This window comes from Salvia splendens, chromosome 17, assembly GCF_004379255.2.
Source record: "Salvia splendens isolate huo1 chromosome 17, SspV2, whole genome shotgun sequence".
Classification (NCBI taxonomy): Eukaryota; Viridiplantae; Streptophyta; class Magnoliopsida; order Lamiales; family Lamiaceae; genus Salvia; species Salvia splendens.
In genome coordinates, this window is record NC_056048.1 from 1,650,614 (window position 1) to 1,667,102 (window position 16,489).

At 37.0% G+C, this 16,489-nt stretch overlaps 4 protein-coding genes and 1 pseudogene across 4 annotated transcripts; 3 read left to right on the forward strand and 2 right to left on the reverse strand.

The window, feature by feature from the left end:
* Positions 1-1,464: 1,464 nt before the first annotated feature.
* LOC121775402 lies at positions 1,465-3,071 on the reverse strand (annotated as a pseudogene).
* A 2,243-nt stretch (positions 3,072-5,314) lies between these two features.
* On the forward strand, positions 5,315-7,227 carry LOC121774187 (tetrahydrocannabinolic acid synthase-like). The gene has a single exon (XM_042171104.1). The coding sequence runs from the start codon at positions 5,316-5,318 to the stop codon at positions 6,063-6,065; it is 750 nt and encodes a 249-aa protein (XP_042027038.1). The 5' UTR covers position 5,315; the 3' UTR covers positions 6,066-7,227.
* On the forward strand, positions 6,261-7,046 carry LOC121775403 (berberine bridge enzyme-like 25). The gene has a single exon (XM_042172484.1). It carries the CDS (start codon positions 6,261-6,263, stop codon positions 7,044-7,046), a length of 786 nt encoding a protein of 261 aa, XP_042028418.1.
* A 2,779-nt stretch (positions 7,228-10,006) lies between the features above and the next one.
* LOC121773872 (berberine bridge enzyme-like 18) lies at positions 10,007-11,795 on the forward strand. The gene has a single exon (XM_042170790.1). The coding sequence runs from the start codon at positions 10,037-10,039 to the stop codon at positions 11,639-11,641; it is 1,605 nt and encodes a 534-aa protein (XP_042026724.1). The 5' UTR covers positions 10,007-10,036; the 3' UTR covers positions 11,642-11,795.
* Positions 11,796-14,054: 2,259 nt separating this feature from the next.
* Positions 14,055-15,721, reverse strand: LOC121774086 (berberine bridge enzyme-like 18). The gene has a single exon (XM_042171013.1). It carries the CDS (start codon positions 15,715-15,717, stop codon positions 14,134-14,136), a length of 1,584 nt encoding a protein of 527 aa, XP_042026947.1. The 5' UTR covers positions 15,718-15,721; the 3' UTR covers positions 14,055-14,133.
* Positions 15,722-16,489: the final 768 nt, after the last annotated feature.

The following is a 16,489-nucleotide window of genomic DNA, read 5'->3' on the forward strand; positions in this document are numbered from 1 at the left end:
ACGAGAAATAGGAGAGATTTGGCTTCACAATATAATAATTTCTTTTCTTATGTGAATTTCTACCTAATTTCTGCCAGATTTTGACTACACTGCGCGATGTTTGTAAAATGACCATAACTTTCTCTACAGAACTCCGATTTAGATGTTTAAGATATCCACGCGAAGATCTTTCGAAGACGAAGAGACTGGTATCTAGTAGGCACTGATTGGATATCAAAATCGCTTCCAGAATGGGCTCGAACAGAGGCTGCTGCACTTTGGCCTTTTTTCACCTTTTTCTATCTTTTTCTATCATTTATCAACAAACACGTCGAAAATACCAAATGTATAACATATGCAATTTAAGAACATAATTTGCATGATTGACATTTAAAACAAGTCAAATCTAGTCCTTAAAAACATGCAAAATCTGTGTTTGTCAGCCCCACATTCCACTAACTCACTCCACTCACATTTTATTATAAAATCAATATAAAAATGTGGGTCCCACATTCCACTAACTTTTTCAACCAACTTTTCTCTACATTTCTTAAAACTCATGTCCGGTCAAAAAACGACTCCTATTAGGGGACGGAGGGAGTAATCGCTTAAGTTTCGTTTACCTTTCATAATTTAGGATTAAATTCGTTAACCTTATAAATTTTTCAGAATAAGAAATTTTCTCTTTATTCTCTTTTTTTTTTATTATTTCCTTAACAATATTTATAAATTGACCAAACTACCCCATAATATTTTCACCCCAGTTTTGATATTTTTCTCTCGGTGTCTGTTTCTTGAAATCATCGACAATCATCGAAAAAAATAATTCATATAAAATCAACTTTTAACTAATACTATTTGTTATAAATTTTACTCATATAACATGTAAAACCGTTATCTACAATGTGTATTGGTTAGCCCAAAACACATGTCTCATTTTACGGCCCAGAGTTACTCCCAACAAAAACATAAGCCCAATATTTTCTTGGGCTTGGCTCGAATATATATTGCACAATTTGAAAATATTACTCCCTCCGTCCCGCTTAAGATGACACGTTTTCCTTTTTAGTTTGTCCCGACTAAGATGAAACATTTCCTTTTTTGGAAACTCTCTCTCCAATTAATACACTCAACCACCTTTTTCTCACTCCTATTAAAATATTCATCTTTCTTTATCTCTCTACTTTAATACTTACACCTACCTTTTTTCTATCCAATTAAACACTTTAACCATTAAATCCTAAAATCCCGTGTTAGCTAAGAAATGTGTCATCTTAGCCGGGACAGAGGGAGTAACTTTTTTATTGCAAATCAATCAATTTATTATTAAAATATGGCGTTAAATAACAAATGCAAACATAGAATTACAAATAATAATAATAATAATAATAATAATAATAATAATAATAATGATGATGATAATAATCAGAAAGTCATATTCAGCAACATGCATAGAACAAGTTGGCGGTTACGGAAAAATATCTCTTAATTCCCTTTTCTAGTCCACTTCGCTTGCAACGGTGGAATGCTCTGTTCGTTCTTGAAGAAGTTGGTCGGATCAACCACCGTCTTCACTCGAACAAGACGATCGAAATTGTCCTTGTAATACGGCTTCCCCCAAATGCTAGCTCGTGCATAACTTGTCTTCCCATTAGGGTTATTCACTCCGATGTCGAGATCTCTATAGTTGTAGTATGCTTCCCTGGGCGAGCTTGACACATAAGGAGTCATGTATTCATAGTATCTACGACTCCAGCTTATGTATCTGTCCGCATCCGCTGCCTCAAAGTTTTGCCAGTAAGTCAGTGAAGCAAGTTGGTAGAGTGCACCGGCTCTGTGAGGAAACGGAGTTTCCGATTCTGATATTTCATTCATTCTTCCACCATATGGAACCATGTAGTACATAGTCCCATCTGCTTCCGGTTCGCGTAGCATACTCACCATGCCTTCGATCGCGTTTAAAGGAACTGGCTTCCGGACATAATCGGACTTGGTCTTGAGCTGTCTTAGACCGAAGGGTTGAGTCCGGTTGAGGAGAGCATCTAGTGGATCGATCGGCATTTGGTTGATGAACAAGGTGGATTGGATCCAACTCATCTCTGTGCAGTCTTCTCTCACTAACCCTAACTCTGGGAAGATTTCTTGCATGTATGAAACTAATCTGTCGGCGCCGCCTTGGAAAACTGAGAAGAAGTTTACCAGGACCGTCGTGTTCACCCTTAACACGATGACACCGACGAACAGATCTTTGTCTACTTGAGGCGCTACGTATTGCCAGCGGTGCCACAGCTCAGTACCGTTCTGTTCTTCCACGTTCCTGTTGATTGAGAAAACAGTGACTGTTTCTGGAACATCCACCAGTCGCACTTTCCAGGCAGTGATCACGCCAAAGCTGGCAGCTCCGCCTCCTCTGATTGCCCAGAATAGATCCTCGCCCATTGATTTTCTGTCGAGGATTCTTCCGCGAACATCGATTATTCTCGCATCAACGACGTTATCTGCAGCGAGGCCGTGTTTTCGCACCATTGCTCCGTAGCCTCCTCCACTGAAGTGGCCACCGACGCCAACAGTAGTGAAAATAGCCCCAGGAAACCCTAGGGTAGGGCTCTTTCTGCAATTCTGTAGTATATGATACCGGTGGTCGCACCTGCTTCAATCCATGCAGTTTTCTCCTCCACGTTGACCGTGACTTCGCTGAGATTGATCAAATCAATGATCACGAACGGGGCTTGTGACACGTAAGACAATCCCTCCATGTCATGGCCACCACTTCGAGTTCTGATTTCTAGACCACTCTGTCTGGCACAACGTATGACTGGCGGGATCTGGGATTCCTGCTCTGGGGTTACGATCACTTGCGGTTTGGGAGTGGATTCCGATGCGAATCTAGGGTTTTGAATGGAGAATTGGAGGATGGAAGTATAAGAGGAGTTTAAAGGTGTGTAAATATCATCCGAAATTGAGGAGTAGTTTTTGAATTGATAGGTGAGACATTGAAGGAATTTGTCTTGTCTATCAGCATAAGTTGCCAAAGTGCATGACAATATGAGAAGAAGAGAGAATGAAAGAGTTGAGATTGAATGATTTTTCATGATTTATGGATTTTGTTTTGAGAATATGAGTTTGCGATTTGTGTTTGTGGTGTTTGAAAGGCATGCATGGCTTCCCTATTTATAGGAATATTAAAATAATGTTTGAATTAATCATATATACTATGTGCCGCGTAAATAACGAAGCTTTCCAGTTATACTATATATTCAAAGTCCACTGTTGCAGCTTTATTTGAAATTGACCTGCACAAATTTTATACTTTTAATATACCCTTCTTTAAATTCCAAGTTAATTTTACTAGTCAAGTCATCGTCGTTTTCGATTTTACACCTTTTATGGTTTGCTATGAAACCCATTATTTATAAGTACTAAGATTGTAAACAATATGAAATTAAAAGGATATAAATTTTAATTACAGAAATTAAAATAAAACCACGAAAAACAATAATATTATGATTTCGCTCCTTAAATGATGTCAAATTAAGGGTCAAGTAGTTCTCGAATTATTGGGACATATTGAAGAAAATCGTCTTGCCCATAATCAATTCAAGATTAAAATTGAAACTCAATAATGGAATATTTAGACAATAAACTTTAATTAATACTTAATATTGTTGAAAATAAGTATAAAATTAAATTGCATTCTAATAATGGAATATTTAGTCCTATACAGTTAATAAAACATAAAGATTAAATGGTAAAAGGTATTATATGTCCTATATATGTGGACATAATCAACCATAATTGACAATAAAAAATTGAATTAAACACAATAAACTATTATATGTTCTATTTGGCATAATTAATAATAAAACGTTGTTCATTTTTTAATTAAATTTTTTAAAAAAGGAAACAACGTGAACCTTTTTTTCATCATTAATTGCTCTACTTAACTAGATATATTAATTTATACCATGAACCTAGTCATAAGTCGTGACTATACGTTTCTCATACATTTTACCCTCATCAAGTTGACAATAATTTCTGTTTCTTCAAGTCATGGAAAACCTTTTTATTTAGAAGGTGTTTGGATCTAAATCAAATTTTGTTCGATTGTGGTGAATGCGATTCAATACTTAGTCTCGAGATAATATCGTGTATGATTAATTCTACCTTATGAGCCTTGATGGTCTCATATAAAAGCAAGATGGGGAAGCCATGTTTTTTTTTATAATATCGTCAATTTTTTTATATTTTGTGTGAATGATTGTGCGAAAGCCACCCCTATCTTCCCAATGAAATAGGAGTACCAAATAATTATTGACTCAAAATTTGAACTTAAATTTATAATTTAGCAAATTGTTGAAAAAATCATGAAATTTGGTCAGTTTCTAGCCTTGCCTGTAAATTCAAAAATTAGTTGGAAACATTATCAAATTTGGATTTTCTCGCAACTACCCCACAGTGAAAAATCTGGCCATGTACGCGTAATATATTATTGAATTTTTAACCAATTGGTGTTAATTGTTTACCGTAAAAAAACATTTAACTAACTACGAACAAATTCAAACTTCATCGGCTTATTAAAAGTTGCATGACATAGCCGAATTTAATCAAATTTAATGGATTTTTTCGGTGATTTGCGATTTGTATATATTCCTAAACCAACACTCCATTGCAAACTCGTCTTACACTACCATCTCGCAATTCTCCATCCGAAACCCTGATTCACGTCGGAAGCCACACCAAAACCGCAACTAATCATAATCCCACCGCACGAATCCCTACCTTAACTTGTGTAACTCCTATAACAAAATTAATCTCGAATATCCAAACACCATCTATGTGAATATTATTCGTAAATGCTCTTAGCCATTCAAATTGTCTGCGGATTGAAAGTCAAAAGTGTAATAAAATCGACATAATCACCATGATTGGTATTTAATGTTAGCAACTTGTATTTATTCATTCAATTTACTTAATATTAGCAATTAGCTATATACCAATAAGATAACACCTTCATTGTAGTAGAAAACAATAAGATAACACCTTCATTGTAGTAGAAAATAAATAAACTAGAGATTGGCAAGGGACTAGATATGAACCGTTTAAAATGTAAATACTTTCATCTTTCCTCCAATAATTAAATAGGCAATGGGCTAAGAATAACACATTAATCAAAAAGCATTAATTAAAGAAGAATTTCATGCAAAGCCGCCATAGAGGTAGTTAACATTTAACATGCTATGAATATTTTAAACCTCAATGTTGTTATAAACAGGCCACCACAATCCATGCTTCTCAAACAACACACACAAAAACTCATACTATCATAATCATAAACCATGAAAACTCCGTCAAATTCAGCTAATCTCTCTTTCTTTCTCCTTCTCATCTTGTCATGCTCATCAGTAGCTTTTGCTGATAGGCAAGACAACTTTCTTAAATGTCTCTCCAAAACAACCAACTACTCCTTCTTTTCAAAAGATGTCTACACTCCTTCAAACTCATCTTACACTTCCATCCTCCAATTCTCCATCCGAAACCCAAGGTTCGTGTCGGCATCCACTCCTAAACCGCAAGTGATCATAACCCCAGAACACGAATCCCAAATCCCGCTTGTCATACGCTGCGCCAGGCAAAGTCGTCTGGAGATCAGAACGCGGAGTGGCGGCCATGATATGGAGGGGTTGTCTTATGTCTCCCGAGTCCCGTTTGTGGTACTTGATTTGATCAATCTCAGTGAAGTCACAATCAACGTGGAGAAGAAAACAGCGTGGATTGAAGCAGGTGCAACCACCGGTATCGTATACTACAAGATTGCAGAAAAGAGCCCTACTCTAGGGTTTCCTGGGGGTATTTGCCCTACCGTTGGTGTTGGTGGCCACTACAGTGGAGGAGGCTACGGCACATTGCTAAGAAAATATGGCCTAGCCGGAGATAACGTTATCGATGCAAGAATAGTCAACGCTATTGGCAGAATTCTTGACAGAAAATCAATGGGGGAGGATCTTTTCTGGGCAATCAGAGGCGGAGGAGGTGCCAGTTTCGGCGTGATCACTGCCTGGAAGGTCCAACTGGTGGATGTTCCATAAACAGTCACAGTATTCTCCGTCAACAGGAATGTTGATCAACAAAACGGCACAGAACTGTGGCACCGCTGGCAATACGTGGCGCCCCAAGCCGACAAAGATTTGTTTGTAGGAGTCATCGTATCCAGGGTGAATACGACGGTCCTAGTTAATTTCTTCTCAGTATTCCTAGGCGGTGCCGACAGATTATTTTCATACATGCAAGAAATCTTCCCAGAGTTAGGGCTAGTGAAAGAAGACTGCATAGAAATGAGCTGGATCCGATCCACCTTATTCAGCTTCCAATTGCCAATCAATCCACTTGAAACTTTGCTCAACCGGACTCAGGCCGATCTGAGGCAGCTCAAAGCCAAGTCAGATTATGTTCGAACTCCAATTCCTTTGAACGCGATTAAAGGCATGGTGACTTTGTTGCGTGAACCAGAAGCAGATGAGACTATTTACTACATGGTGCCATATGGCGGAAGAATGGGTGAAATACCAGAATCGCAGACTCCGTTTCCTCACAGGGCCGGTGTACTCTACCAACTTGCCGGCTTCACTTACTGGCAAAACTCTAAGGCTGCAGACGCGAGCAGTTACATAAGCTGGAGTCGCAGGTATTATCAATACATGACTCCTTATGTGTCAAGCTCGCCTAGAGAAGCGTACTACAACTACAGAGATCTCGACATTGGAGTGAATAACCCTAATGGGAAGACAAGTTATGCACGAGCAAGCATTTGGGGGAAGCCATATTACAAGGATAATTTTGATCGTCTTGTTCGGGTGAAGACAGTTGTTGATCCGGCCAATTTCTTTAAGAATGAACAGAGCATTCCTGATACGGATCGTACCGACAGGGGAGTCAGAGAAGACGCACATGAACAGACATGCTCTTGGATAGCTCGAGCGGAGGTATCAAAGTATGTAGTAAAATCGACATACGAGAAACCACGCCGACAGAAGAGGCTGCGTGATTACATTGCGGATTACGTGCCGTGATAGAAGCTGATCGTAGCTTTAGTTTTCCTTTTTGACTTATTTCATTTTGAGTTGTTTTGTTGTTTAATTTATGTAATGAGTCGGGCTTTCACGGCCCCGTTTGGGTTTTCTTGGCGGTTCTTTCCCAAACATATTGGTTAGATCGAACCGCTTAGGGCTAGGTCTTTTTTCTTTCTTATAAATACGGAGATCAACTATATTCACTAAAGAAATACTATAATAAAATTGATATTTCTCTAAATATACTTCTCTCTCATGTCCTAGAACGACGAGGATAACAATCGAATTGATCGGCGGGGTATGTTGGGGATAGCGTAATAGAAGTGCGCAGTTAGCAAACGGATATTTATATACGGATCTATTTAGGTGATTATGAGATTAATTCCATTTTATAGAAATTCATGGGTTCCATCCTAAAACCAATTGGTGATAGGAGGAGGGGCCCATGAGACTTATATACTAGAGGGGTTGGACTTTTTTCTAATCGATTGGATAATCGGCCCAATTTTTTTCGATCGGTTAGACCACTTGGCCCAAATTTTTAAGTCCAGATATACTGCTGAGTCAGTCATTTTTTTGGTTTCGGCCCAAATATACTGCTGGGTCAGTTAAATTTGACCCACAGTCGGCGACCCGCTCTGATACCATGATAGAAATCCATGGGTTTCATCCTAAAACCAATTGGTGATAGGAGGAGGGGCCCATGAGACTTATATACTAGTTTCAGTTTTCTCTTGACACCGATGTGGGACAGTTATATGTTATATTTTTACTTTCAATTGTCAAAAGTATAAAACAAACAGATCTATGCAAACACACATCTAATTTACATAGTATACGTAAATAAAATGTGTTTCAAGAAGGTTACCTTTTGATTCTTCACATAATCGACGTGGCTTGCACGTTCTCTAAATGTAATGTTGGTACTCAACATAATAAAGTAATAATGGATATATAGCCCTAATAATTTAGAAAATATAAAGATCAAATGCTAAAAGATACTACATCCGTTCCATGTTAATAGAGTCGTTTTTTGGGACTTTCCAATATAATAGAGTTATTTCTATTTATGGTAAAAAGTAAAATACTCTCTCTCATACTTTTTAGTCTCACTTATTTTATTCGTTCTACGTGTCTTACTTTATTCTCTCCACTTCACATATTAAATATTTATTTCTTAATATCCGTGTTTGGATGTCAATATCATCAACCATAACTGACAATTATAAAAATGATTTAAGCACAAGAAATTAAAATCTTAAAAAGGAAACATCGTTTTTGAAATGAAAACGATCAATCTGTATTGACTTTTAAATTTTCTTCCAACCTAAATCCTGGGATTTGACATTCAAAACTGGTATCTAATAGTAGTGTATAATATTTTATTGTATTTCTGTTATTGCTCTACTTTATTAAATACGTACTATACTAATTTTATGACGAAGTCAAGGTTGCTATTTTTTATTTTATGAACCAAGTCAAAGTCATAACTATCTAGGTTCTTTGACATTTTAACCTAGGTCAAGTTCACCATATTCTGTTTCTTCATTCATGGAAAACCTTTTAATTTTATCGACAGCATGTAGAAGTTGTTTTGATCAAAATAATATGCTGTTCGATTGTGGTAAACAAATTAATACAGTACTCCGTATAGAATTAATATATTGTGTAGGATTAATCATACCTTATGAGCTTTGATGGTCGAATTTTCGGTATTTTGTGTCGATTGTTGTGCAAAAGCCATATCTTCACAATGGAATACGTACAAGAAAATTAATGATTCGAAATTCAAAAGAGGGAAAATTTTCCTAGAAACAATGATGTTTGGTCAAATTCTGGTTACGATTTTGAATCAAAAGAGAGATTTCAAGAATGATAGATCTATTCACTTTATCAACAATGGTTACGATTTTGAATCAAAAGAGAGATTTCAAGAATGATAGATCTATTCACTTTATCAACAATTGTTACGATTTTGAATCAAAAGAGAGAGATAGATCTATTCACTTTATCAACAACCGAGCCGGATCTGGTGTATCATAAGGGATTTGCCTTTTCTATTGATTCCTACGGATTGGATCAAAAACAATTCTTGAATGTCCATCTCGCACTTTAAAAGTTATGCAGAAAAAACTATGAAGTTTGAACTTGTTTGCAATTACCTATGGCGAAAAAACAATGTCACCTACATGTATATACAGTTTATGTTTTTCAACAAAATGATGTTATTTTCATCATGAATAGACGAAATTGTTTAACTCACTGACGGTGACATCTACGTTTGATTTCGATGCTAAAATATCATAAAAGTACAATTTCCTCGAAAGAATTTATCGTAGGATAATTGCCAATAAATCCATCTGATACCCTAGTTTCACATCGGGATCCACTCCGCAACACTAATCAAAACCTTAATTGGTGTAATACTGTTACAAAATTAATCTCAGAAGAATTCAATCTCCGATCCGAACACCGTGTGTGTGAAATATTGTAAACGCTCTCAATTCTCAAATACCTCAAACACAACTTCTACAATGAAGCCACGTCCCAGCCATTCAAATTGTCTGCGAATTGAAAGTCAAAACAATTATTAACCAATCCACATAATCACCATGACTTGGAATTGGTATTTATTTAACTTGTCTAAAAATAATTAGCAACTTGGAATAGGTCATTCAATTTACTTAATTAAATTAAGCATACCAAGAAGATAGCACCTAGCTTCATAGGCAAGGGACTCAGAAATGAACTCTCAAATACAAGGAAATATTAAATCATTATAGTGAAATAAATACGTCTATATTCAAATAAAGCTGCTATTGAGATAGTTGACTTTTGACATGCTATGTGGCTAGATATATCTGACATAAATATTTTACGGACATATGAAGATTATTTCAAACCATAATGTTCTTATAAATAGGTCACAATTCATGCTTCTCAAACACCACAAACACAAACACAAACTCATCTTCTTATAATCATAAACCATGAAAATTCCTTCAAATTCAACTCATCTCTCTTTCTTTGTTCTTCTCATCTTGTCATGCTCATCAGCAGCTTTTGCTGATATGCAAGACAACTTTCTTCAATGTCTCTCCAAAACAACCAACTACTCCTACTTTTCAAATGATGTCTACACTCCTTCAAACTCATCTTACACTTCCATCCTCCAATTCTCCATTCGAAACCTTAGATTCGCTTCGGAATCCACTCCTAAACCGCAAGTGATCATAACCCCAGAACACGAATCACAGATCCTGCCTGTCGTACGATGTGCCAGGAAAAGTGGTATGGAAATCAGAACAAGGAGTGGCGGCCATGACATGGAGGGACTGTCTTATGTCTCCCAAGTCCCGTTTGTGGTCATCGATTTGATCAATCTCAGCGAAGTTACAGTCGATGTGGAGGAGAAAACGGCGTGGATTGAGACAGGTGCAACCACGGGTATCGTATACTACAAGATTGCGGAAAAGAGCTCCACTTTAGGGTTTCCCGGGGCTATTTGCACTACTGTCGGTGTCGGTGGCCACTACAGTGGAGGAGGCTACGGCACAATGCTGAGGAAATACGGCCTTGCTGGAGATAACGTCATTGATGCAAGAATAGTCGACGCTAATGGCAGAATTCTTGATAGAAAATCAATGGGCGAGGATCTATTCTGGGCCATCAGAGGTGGCGGAGGTGCCAGTTTTGGTGTGATCACTGCCTGGAAGGTCCAACTGGTGGATGTTCCAGAAACAGTCACTGTTTTCTCAATCACGAGAAACGTGGAAGAACAAAATGGAGCTGAGTTGTGGCATCGCTGGCAATACGTTGCGCCTCAAGCCGACAAAGATTTATTCGTGGGAGTCATTGTATTCAGGGTGAACACGACGGTCCAAGTCAACTTCTTCTCAGTTTTCCAAGGCGGCGCGGAGAGATTAGTTTCATACATGCAAGAAATCTTCCCTGAGTTAGGGCTAGTGAGGGAAGACTGCACTGAAATGAGTTGGATCCAATCCACCTTATTTAGCAACCAAATGCCAACCAATTCACTTGATATTCTGCTCAACCGGACCCAAGCCGGTATTAGACAGCTCAAAGCCAAGTCGGATTATGTTCGGACACCCATTCCTTTGAACGCGATTGAAGGCATGGTGACCATGTTACGCGAACCAGAAGCAGATGAGACTATTTACTACATGGTGCCATATGGTGGAAGAATGGATGAAATATCAGAGTCGGAGACTCCATTTCCTCATAGAGCCGGTGCACTTTACAAACTTGCCGGCTTGACTTACTGGCAAAACTCCGAGGCTGCAGATGCGGACCGTTACATAAGCTGGAGCCGCAGGTATTATGAATACATGACTCCTTATGTGTCAAGCTCGCCCAGGGAAGCGTATTTCAACTACAGAGATCTCGACATTGGAGTGAATAACCCTAATGGGAAGACGAGTTATGCACGAGCCAGCATTTGGGGGAAGCCATATTACAAGGATAATTTTGATCGTCTTGTTCGGGTGAAGACGATGGTTGATCCGACCAATTTCTTCAAGAATGAACAGAGCATTCCGCCGTTGCAGGCGAAGTGGACTAAGAAAGGGAATTAAGAGATATTCTGCAGTAACCGCCAACTTGTTCTGAATAAGGCTTTCTGATTATTATTCATGTTGTTAACAATAATGTTTGTATATGTTATTCATGCAAGGTGAATTGTACTAATAAATGTATTGATTTGAAATAGAAATACTTGTTTTGTGCCAACTTTTTGATTATTCAATTCATTAATTTCGTTATTTAGTCTCATATCCAAAGTTGTAATGTTATTCAATATTCTGCATTATCTACTAATCATGTACAGTATATAAGAATATCAAAACCCTAAAATGTCGCCTGATAATAAAAAACAAATTTTATTTAATTAGCATTATAATAGTATCAATAAAAATTTACTAGGTATTTTAATAAAACGAATAATGCAATGGACTAAATTATAGCAATACTTGCGGAGGATGCATAACATTATATCTCTTCCTATATAATACTTCAGATACATATATAAACTGTGTGCAATATGATAAATTATAATTAGGGCATCTTATGTGAAATTCAAGTCATTATAAATACAATGTACATAATCTAACATTCTTATTTTAAGAAGGTTTATGTTAATTCAATCCTATGTACAACAATGTGCAAGTAAAGATACCCTTTTCATTCGTAGCCATAATTATATGAATTGTAAGACCATATCAAAGCTGTTGATTTCATTTATAAGTCAAGTCATAACTTTTGGTCAAGTTGACTATTTATATTTCTTCAATTCGAGGATTTCTCCATAGCTCAAATATTTAAATAGAAAGTGCTTTGATCTAATTAAAACTGGTACATATGGAATAACTAACCATTAAAATATTATGGGTAAAAACTAAATGACCAAGTCTAAGTCCAAGTCCAAGTTGCTACTTTTCTTTCATGAACCACTTAGTCATCATAACTATCTGGATTCAATTTCACAAAACGTATTTGGTCAATGTAGAAAGCGTTTTGGTCTTATAGACTTTACTATTTTTTCACACAAGATGGGATAACTCCAGCAATCTTTTAAGAAAGTAGAAATAATAATAATAATAATAATAATAATAATAATAATAATAATAATAATAATAATAATAATAATAATAATAATAATAAGAGTGAACTACAAAAATGGTCCATGAACTATGAGTTTATCTCGCCCATAGTCCCTGGACTTTAAAAATATCGCCAGACATCCCTGGACTAAGGGTTTATCTCGAAAATGGTCATTTTTTACTGTTTTCAGTCTAAAATACCCTTTTCGGGGGTTTTTGGGAGTTTGGGCAATTTGGTCTTTTTACACTTTTAACATTTTAAATTTGATATTATTTCATACTAAATCTAATATTATTTCAAAATTATCATTCTTCTTCCCTTTTGTCATCCTTCATTTTGTTTATTTATTTCAATATTAGATTTAATTTTATAAAATTAAATTTTAAATTTCAATTTTTAAATATCAATAAAAAATTTTAGTTAAAACTATTAAATCATGGACACTATAAATATTGATTAAAACTATTAATTTTTATTATTTAATATAATATTCCCTTAATTGAAGAAGTACAAAAAAAATAATATTAATCATGATGGAAAACTAAGAGCTATTCTATTTAGCCTTCGTTCGGTTGTTATAATTGCTTGTGATTGAATATTATGAAGTTGACTAAGAATTTGATCCTACTAAAAATTTTATATATGAGTATTTTTGTTGAAATGTTCTAGTAAATTTTGATTGTTTTCTAATTAATAAACAAAAATATATTAGTCTTACATTAGATGCATATTTATTTCAGAATAAATCGTGTTATATGATCTATTTATGATTAAAGCTATTAAATATTGATTAAAACTAAGGCGTTGTCATACCTTATTGATTAAATATTAGACACTATCAAATATTGATTATGACTATTAATTTTTTATATTTAATAATTTTTATAATTAAAAAAATTATTGATATTTAAAAATTTAAATTAAAAATTTTATTTTGTAAAATTAAATCTAATATTGAAATAAAGAAACAAAATGAAGGATGACAAAAGGGAAGAAGAATGATAATTTTGAAATAATATCAGATTTAGTACAGAACTGAAATAATATCAGATTTCAAATATTAAAAGTGTAAAAAGACCACATTGCCCAAACCCCTCAAAACCCCCCCCCCCCCCCCAAAAGGGTATTTTCAACCGAAAACAGTGAAAAATGACCATTTTCGAGACAAACCCTTAGTCTAGGGATGTCTGACGATATTTTTAAAGTCCATGGACTATGGGCGAGATAAACCCATAGTCCAGGGACCATTTTTGTAGTTTACTCTAATAATAATAATAATAATAATAACCATAATAGTACCATTCATTATAATTATTATTGCATAAAAATCGTGTAAATTGAAAATAGAATATAACTATTACTAATCAATCAATTTGTTGGTACCTCCTACATATAGAAATAAACAAAAATAAAGAGGCCTTATTCAAAACTAAATAGAAGAAACCACCGATGACTTCTTTTGCTCCTTCTAAGTCCACTTAGAATGCAACGGCGGAATGCTTTGTTCATTCTTGAAGAAATTAGTCGGATCGATTACCGTTTTAACCTTAACAAGACGATCGAAATTATCCTTGTAATATGGCTTCCCCCAAACGCTGGCCTCCGCATAACTCGTCTTCCCATTAGGGTTATTCACTCCAATATCGAGATCTCTGTAGTTGAAGTACGCTTGCCTAGGCGAGCTCGACACGTAAGGAGTCATGTAACTATTGTACCTTCTGCTCCAGCTCAGGTACCTTTCCGCATCCCGAGCCTCGCTGTCTTGCCAGTAAACTAAACTAGCGATCATGTACAAGTTTCCGGCTCTGTGCGGAAATGGAGTGGCGGATTCGGGTATCTCGTTCATTCTCCCGCCGTATGGGACAATGTATATTAGGGTTTCGTCTGCTTCCGGCTCGGAAAGCATTCGTACAATGCCATTGAATCCGTCTTCTGGCATGGGGGTTTGCACGTAGTCGGATCTTGTTTTGAGCTGTCTGAGACCGGGTTGAGTCCGGTTTAGCAAGACCTCGAGCGGCTCTTGTTGGCCTTGGTTGAGGAATAATGTGGATTGGACCCAACTCATTTCTCTTACTTCTTCTCTTGCTAACCCTAACTCAGGGAAGGTTTCTTGCATCAATGGAAGTAACCTGTCGGCGCGGCCGAGGAAGAGGGAAAATAAGTTAGCTTGGATGGTGGAGTTCACCCTGAATAGGTAGACTCCAACAAATAAATCTTTGTCGGCTTCAGGCGCCACGTATTGCCAACGCTGGACCAGTTCAGTGGAGTTCTGGTCCAGTGGCCTGATGACTGAGAAAACAGTGACTGTTTCTGGAACATCCACCAGTTGTACTTTCCAGGCAGTGATCACGCCGAAACTGGCGCCTCCGCCGCCTCTGATAGCCCAGAACAGATCCTCGCCCATTGACTCCCTGTCCAGGATTCTGCCGTTGGCGTCGATGATTCTAGCGTCGACGACATTATCCCCAGCGAGGCCGTGCTTTCTCATTAGTGGGCCGTAGCCTCCTCCGCTGAAATGGCCGCTGACGCCCACTGTAGTGCAGATGGCTCCGGGGAACGCGAGGACAGGGCTTTTTTCCGCGATCCTGTAGTATACAGTGCCGGTGGTTGCGCCTGCTTCGATCCAGGCTGTTTTCTCATCAACGTTGACCGTGACCTCGCTGAGGTTGACCAAGTCAATGATCACGAACGGGACTTGCGAGACGTAAGACAGCCCCTCCATGTCATGGCCGCCGCTTCGGGTTCTGATCTCCAGACCGGTTTGTCTGGCGCAGGATATGACAGGCGGGATCTGGGATTCGTGTTCAGGGGTTATGATCACTTGCGGCTTGGGAGTGGATTCGGACGCGAATCTTGTGTTACGGATGGTGGATTGCAGGATCGAAGTGTAGGACGAGTTTGCGGGTGTGTAAACGTCGTTCGAAAGGGACGAGTAGTTGGATTGTCGGGAGAGGCATTGGATGAAATCGTCGTGGCCATCCGCAGATACTGCGGATGAGCACGACGATGCGAGAAGAAGAAAGAAAGAGAGAGTTGAGATTGATGGACTCATTTTTTGTGATTTGAGAAGATGTAATTGTACTTTTATGTTTGAGAATTGCATGCAATGTTGAGTGTCTATTTATAAGGCTTTTCATTAGAAACTATACTATTTTGTTGCAAAGAGATTTGAATAATCGATTCTGACCCATTCGTAACACCTTGAAATTCCGACAAACAGCGGCAGCTATATTTGACGTTTATTTTGTTGCATTTTTTTCAAATCTTAAACCTTTCTTATTTACACTGAAAATTGGCACTTCATCTCATATTTTATTGCACTATACTGTGTTCTAGAAAAATTCTGCTTTGTGGGTGCGCTTGACTAAACAATTTGAACTATAAAACTCCAATTTAATTGGTGAATTTTATTTCATAGTAAGAAATACTATTATAATTCTATTCCCGGTGCAGTTCCAATAATTTTGTTTGTGGACGCCAAATTTTTAATGCAAATTTATTCGTGAATGTAACTAACAAAGATGTTAAAGAATGGATTCGGAGTAGTCGCCCACAGAGTGGTGGTCTGCCGAAGAAACCAGTCATGACCAACGAGGATTTATAGTCCCTCTCCAACTTTAAGGTAAATGATCAAAGTCGAAAGTAAAAAATGGCTAATGTAAAATTTTCCATATACTTGGAAATATTTCATAACTAAAGGTAGAGGTCTTGTTATTGAGTTGTCCTACATTTATATGATGTCACGGTTAGTTAAAAATCCACATATCATGTCAGTCTTTGGGAAGAAAAGAATAATAGAACGTTATGATTTTTTATTAGATGAA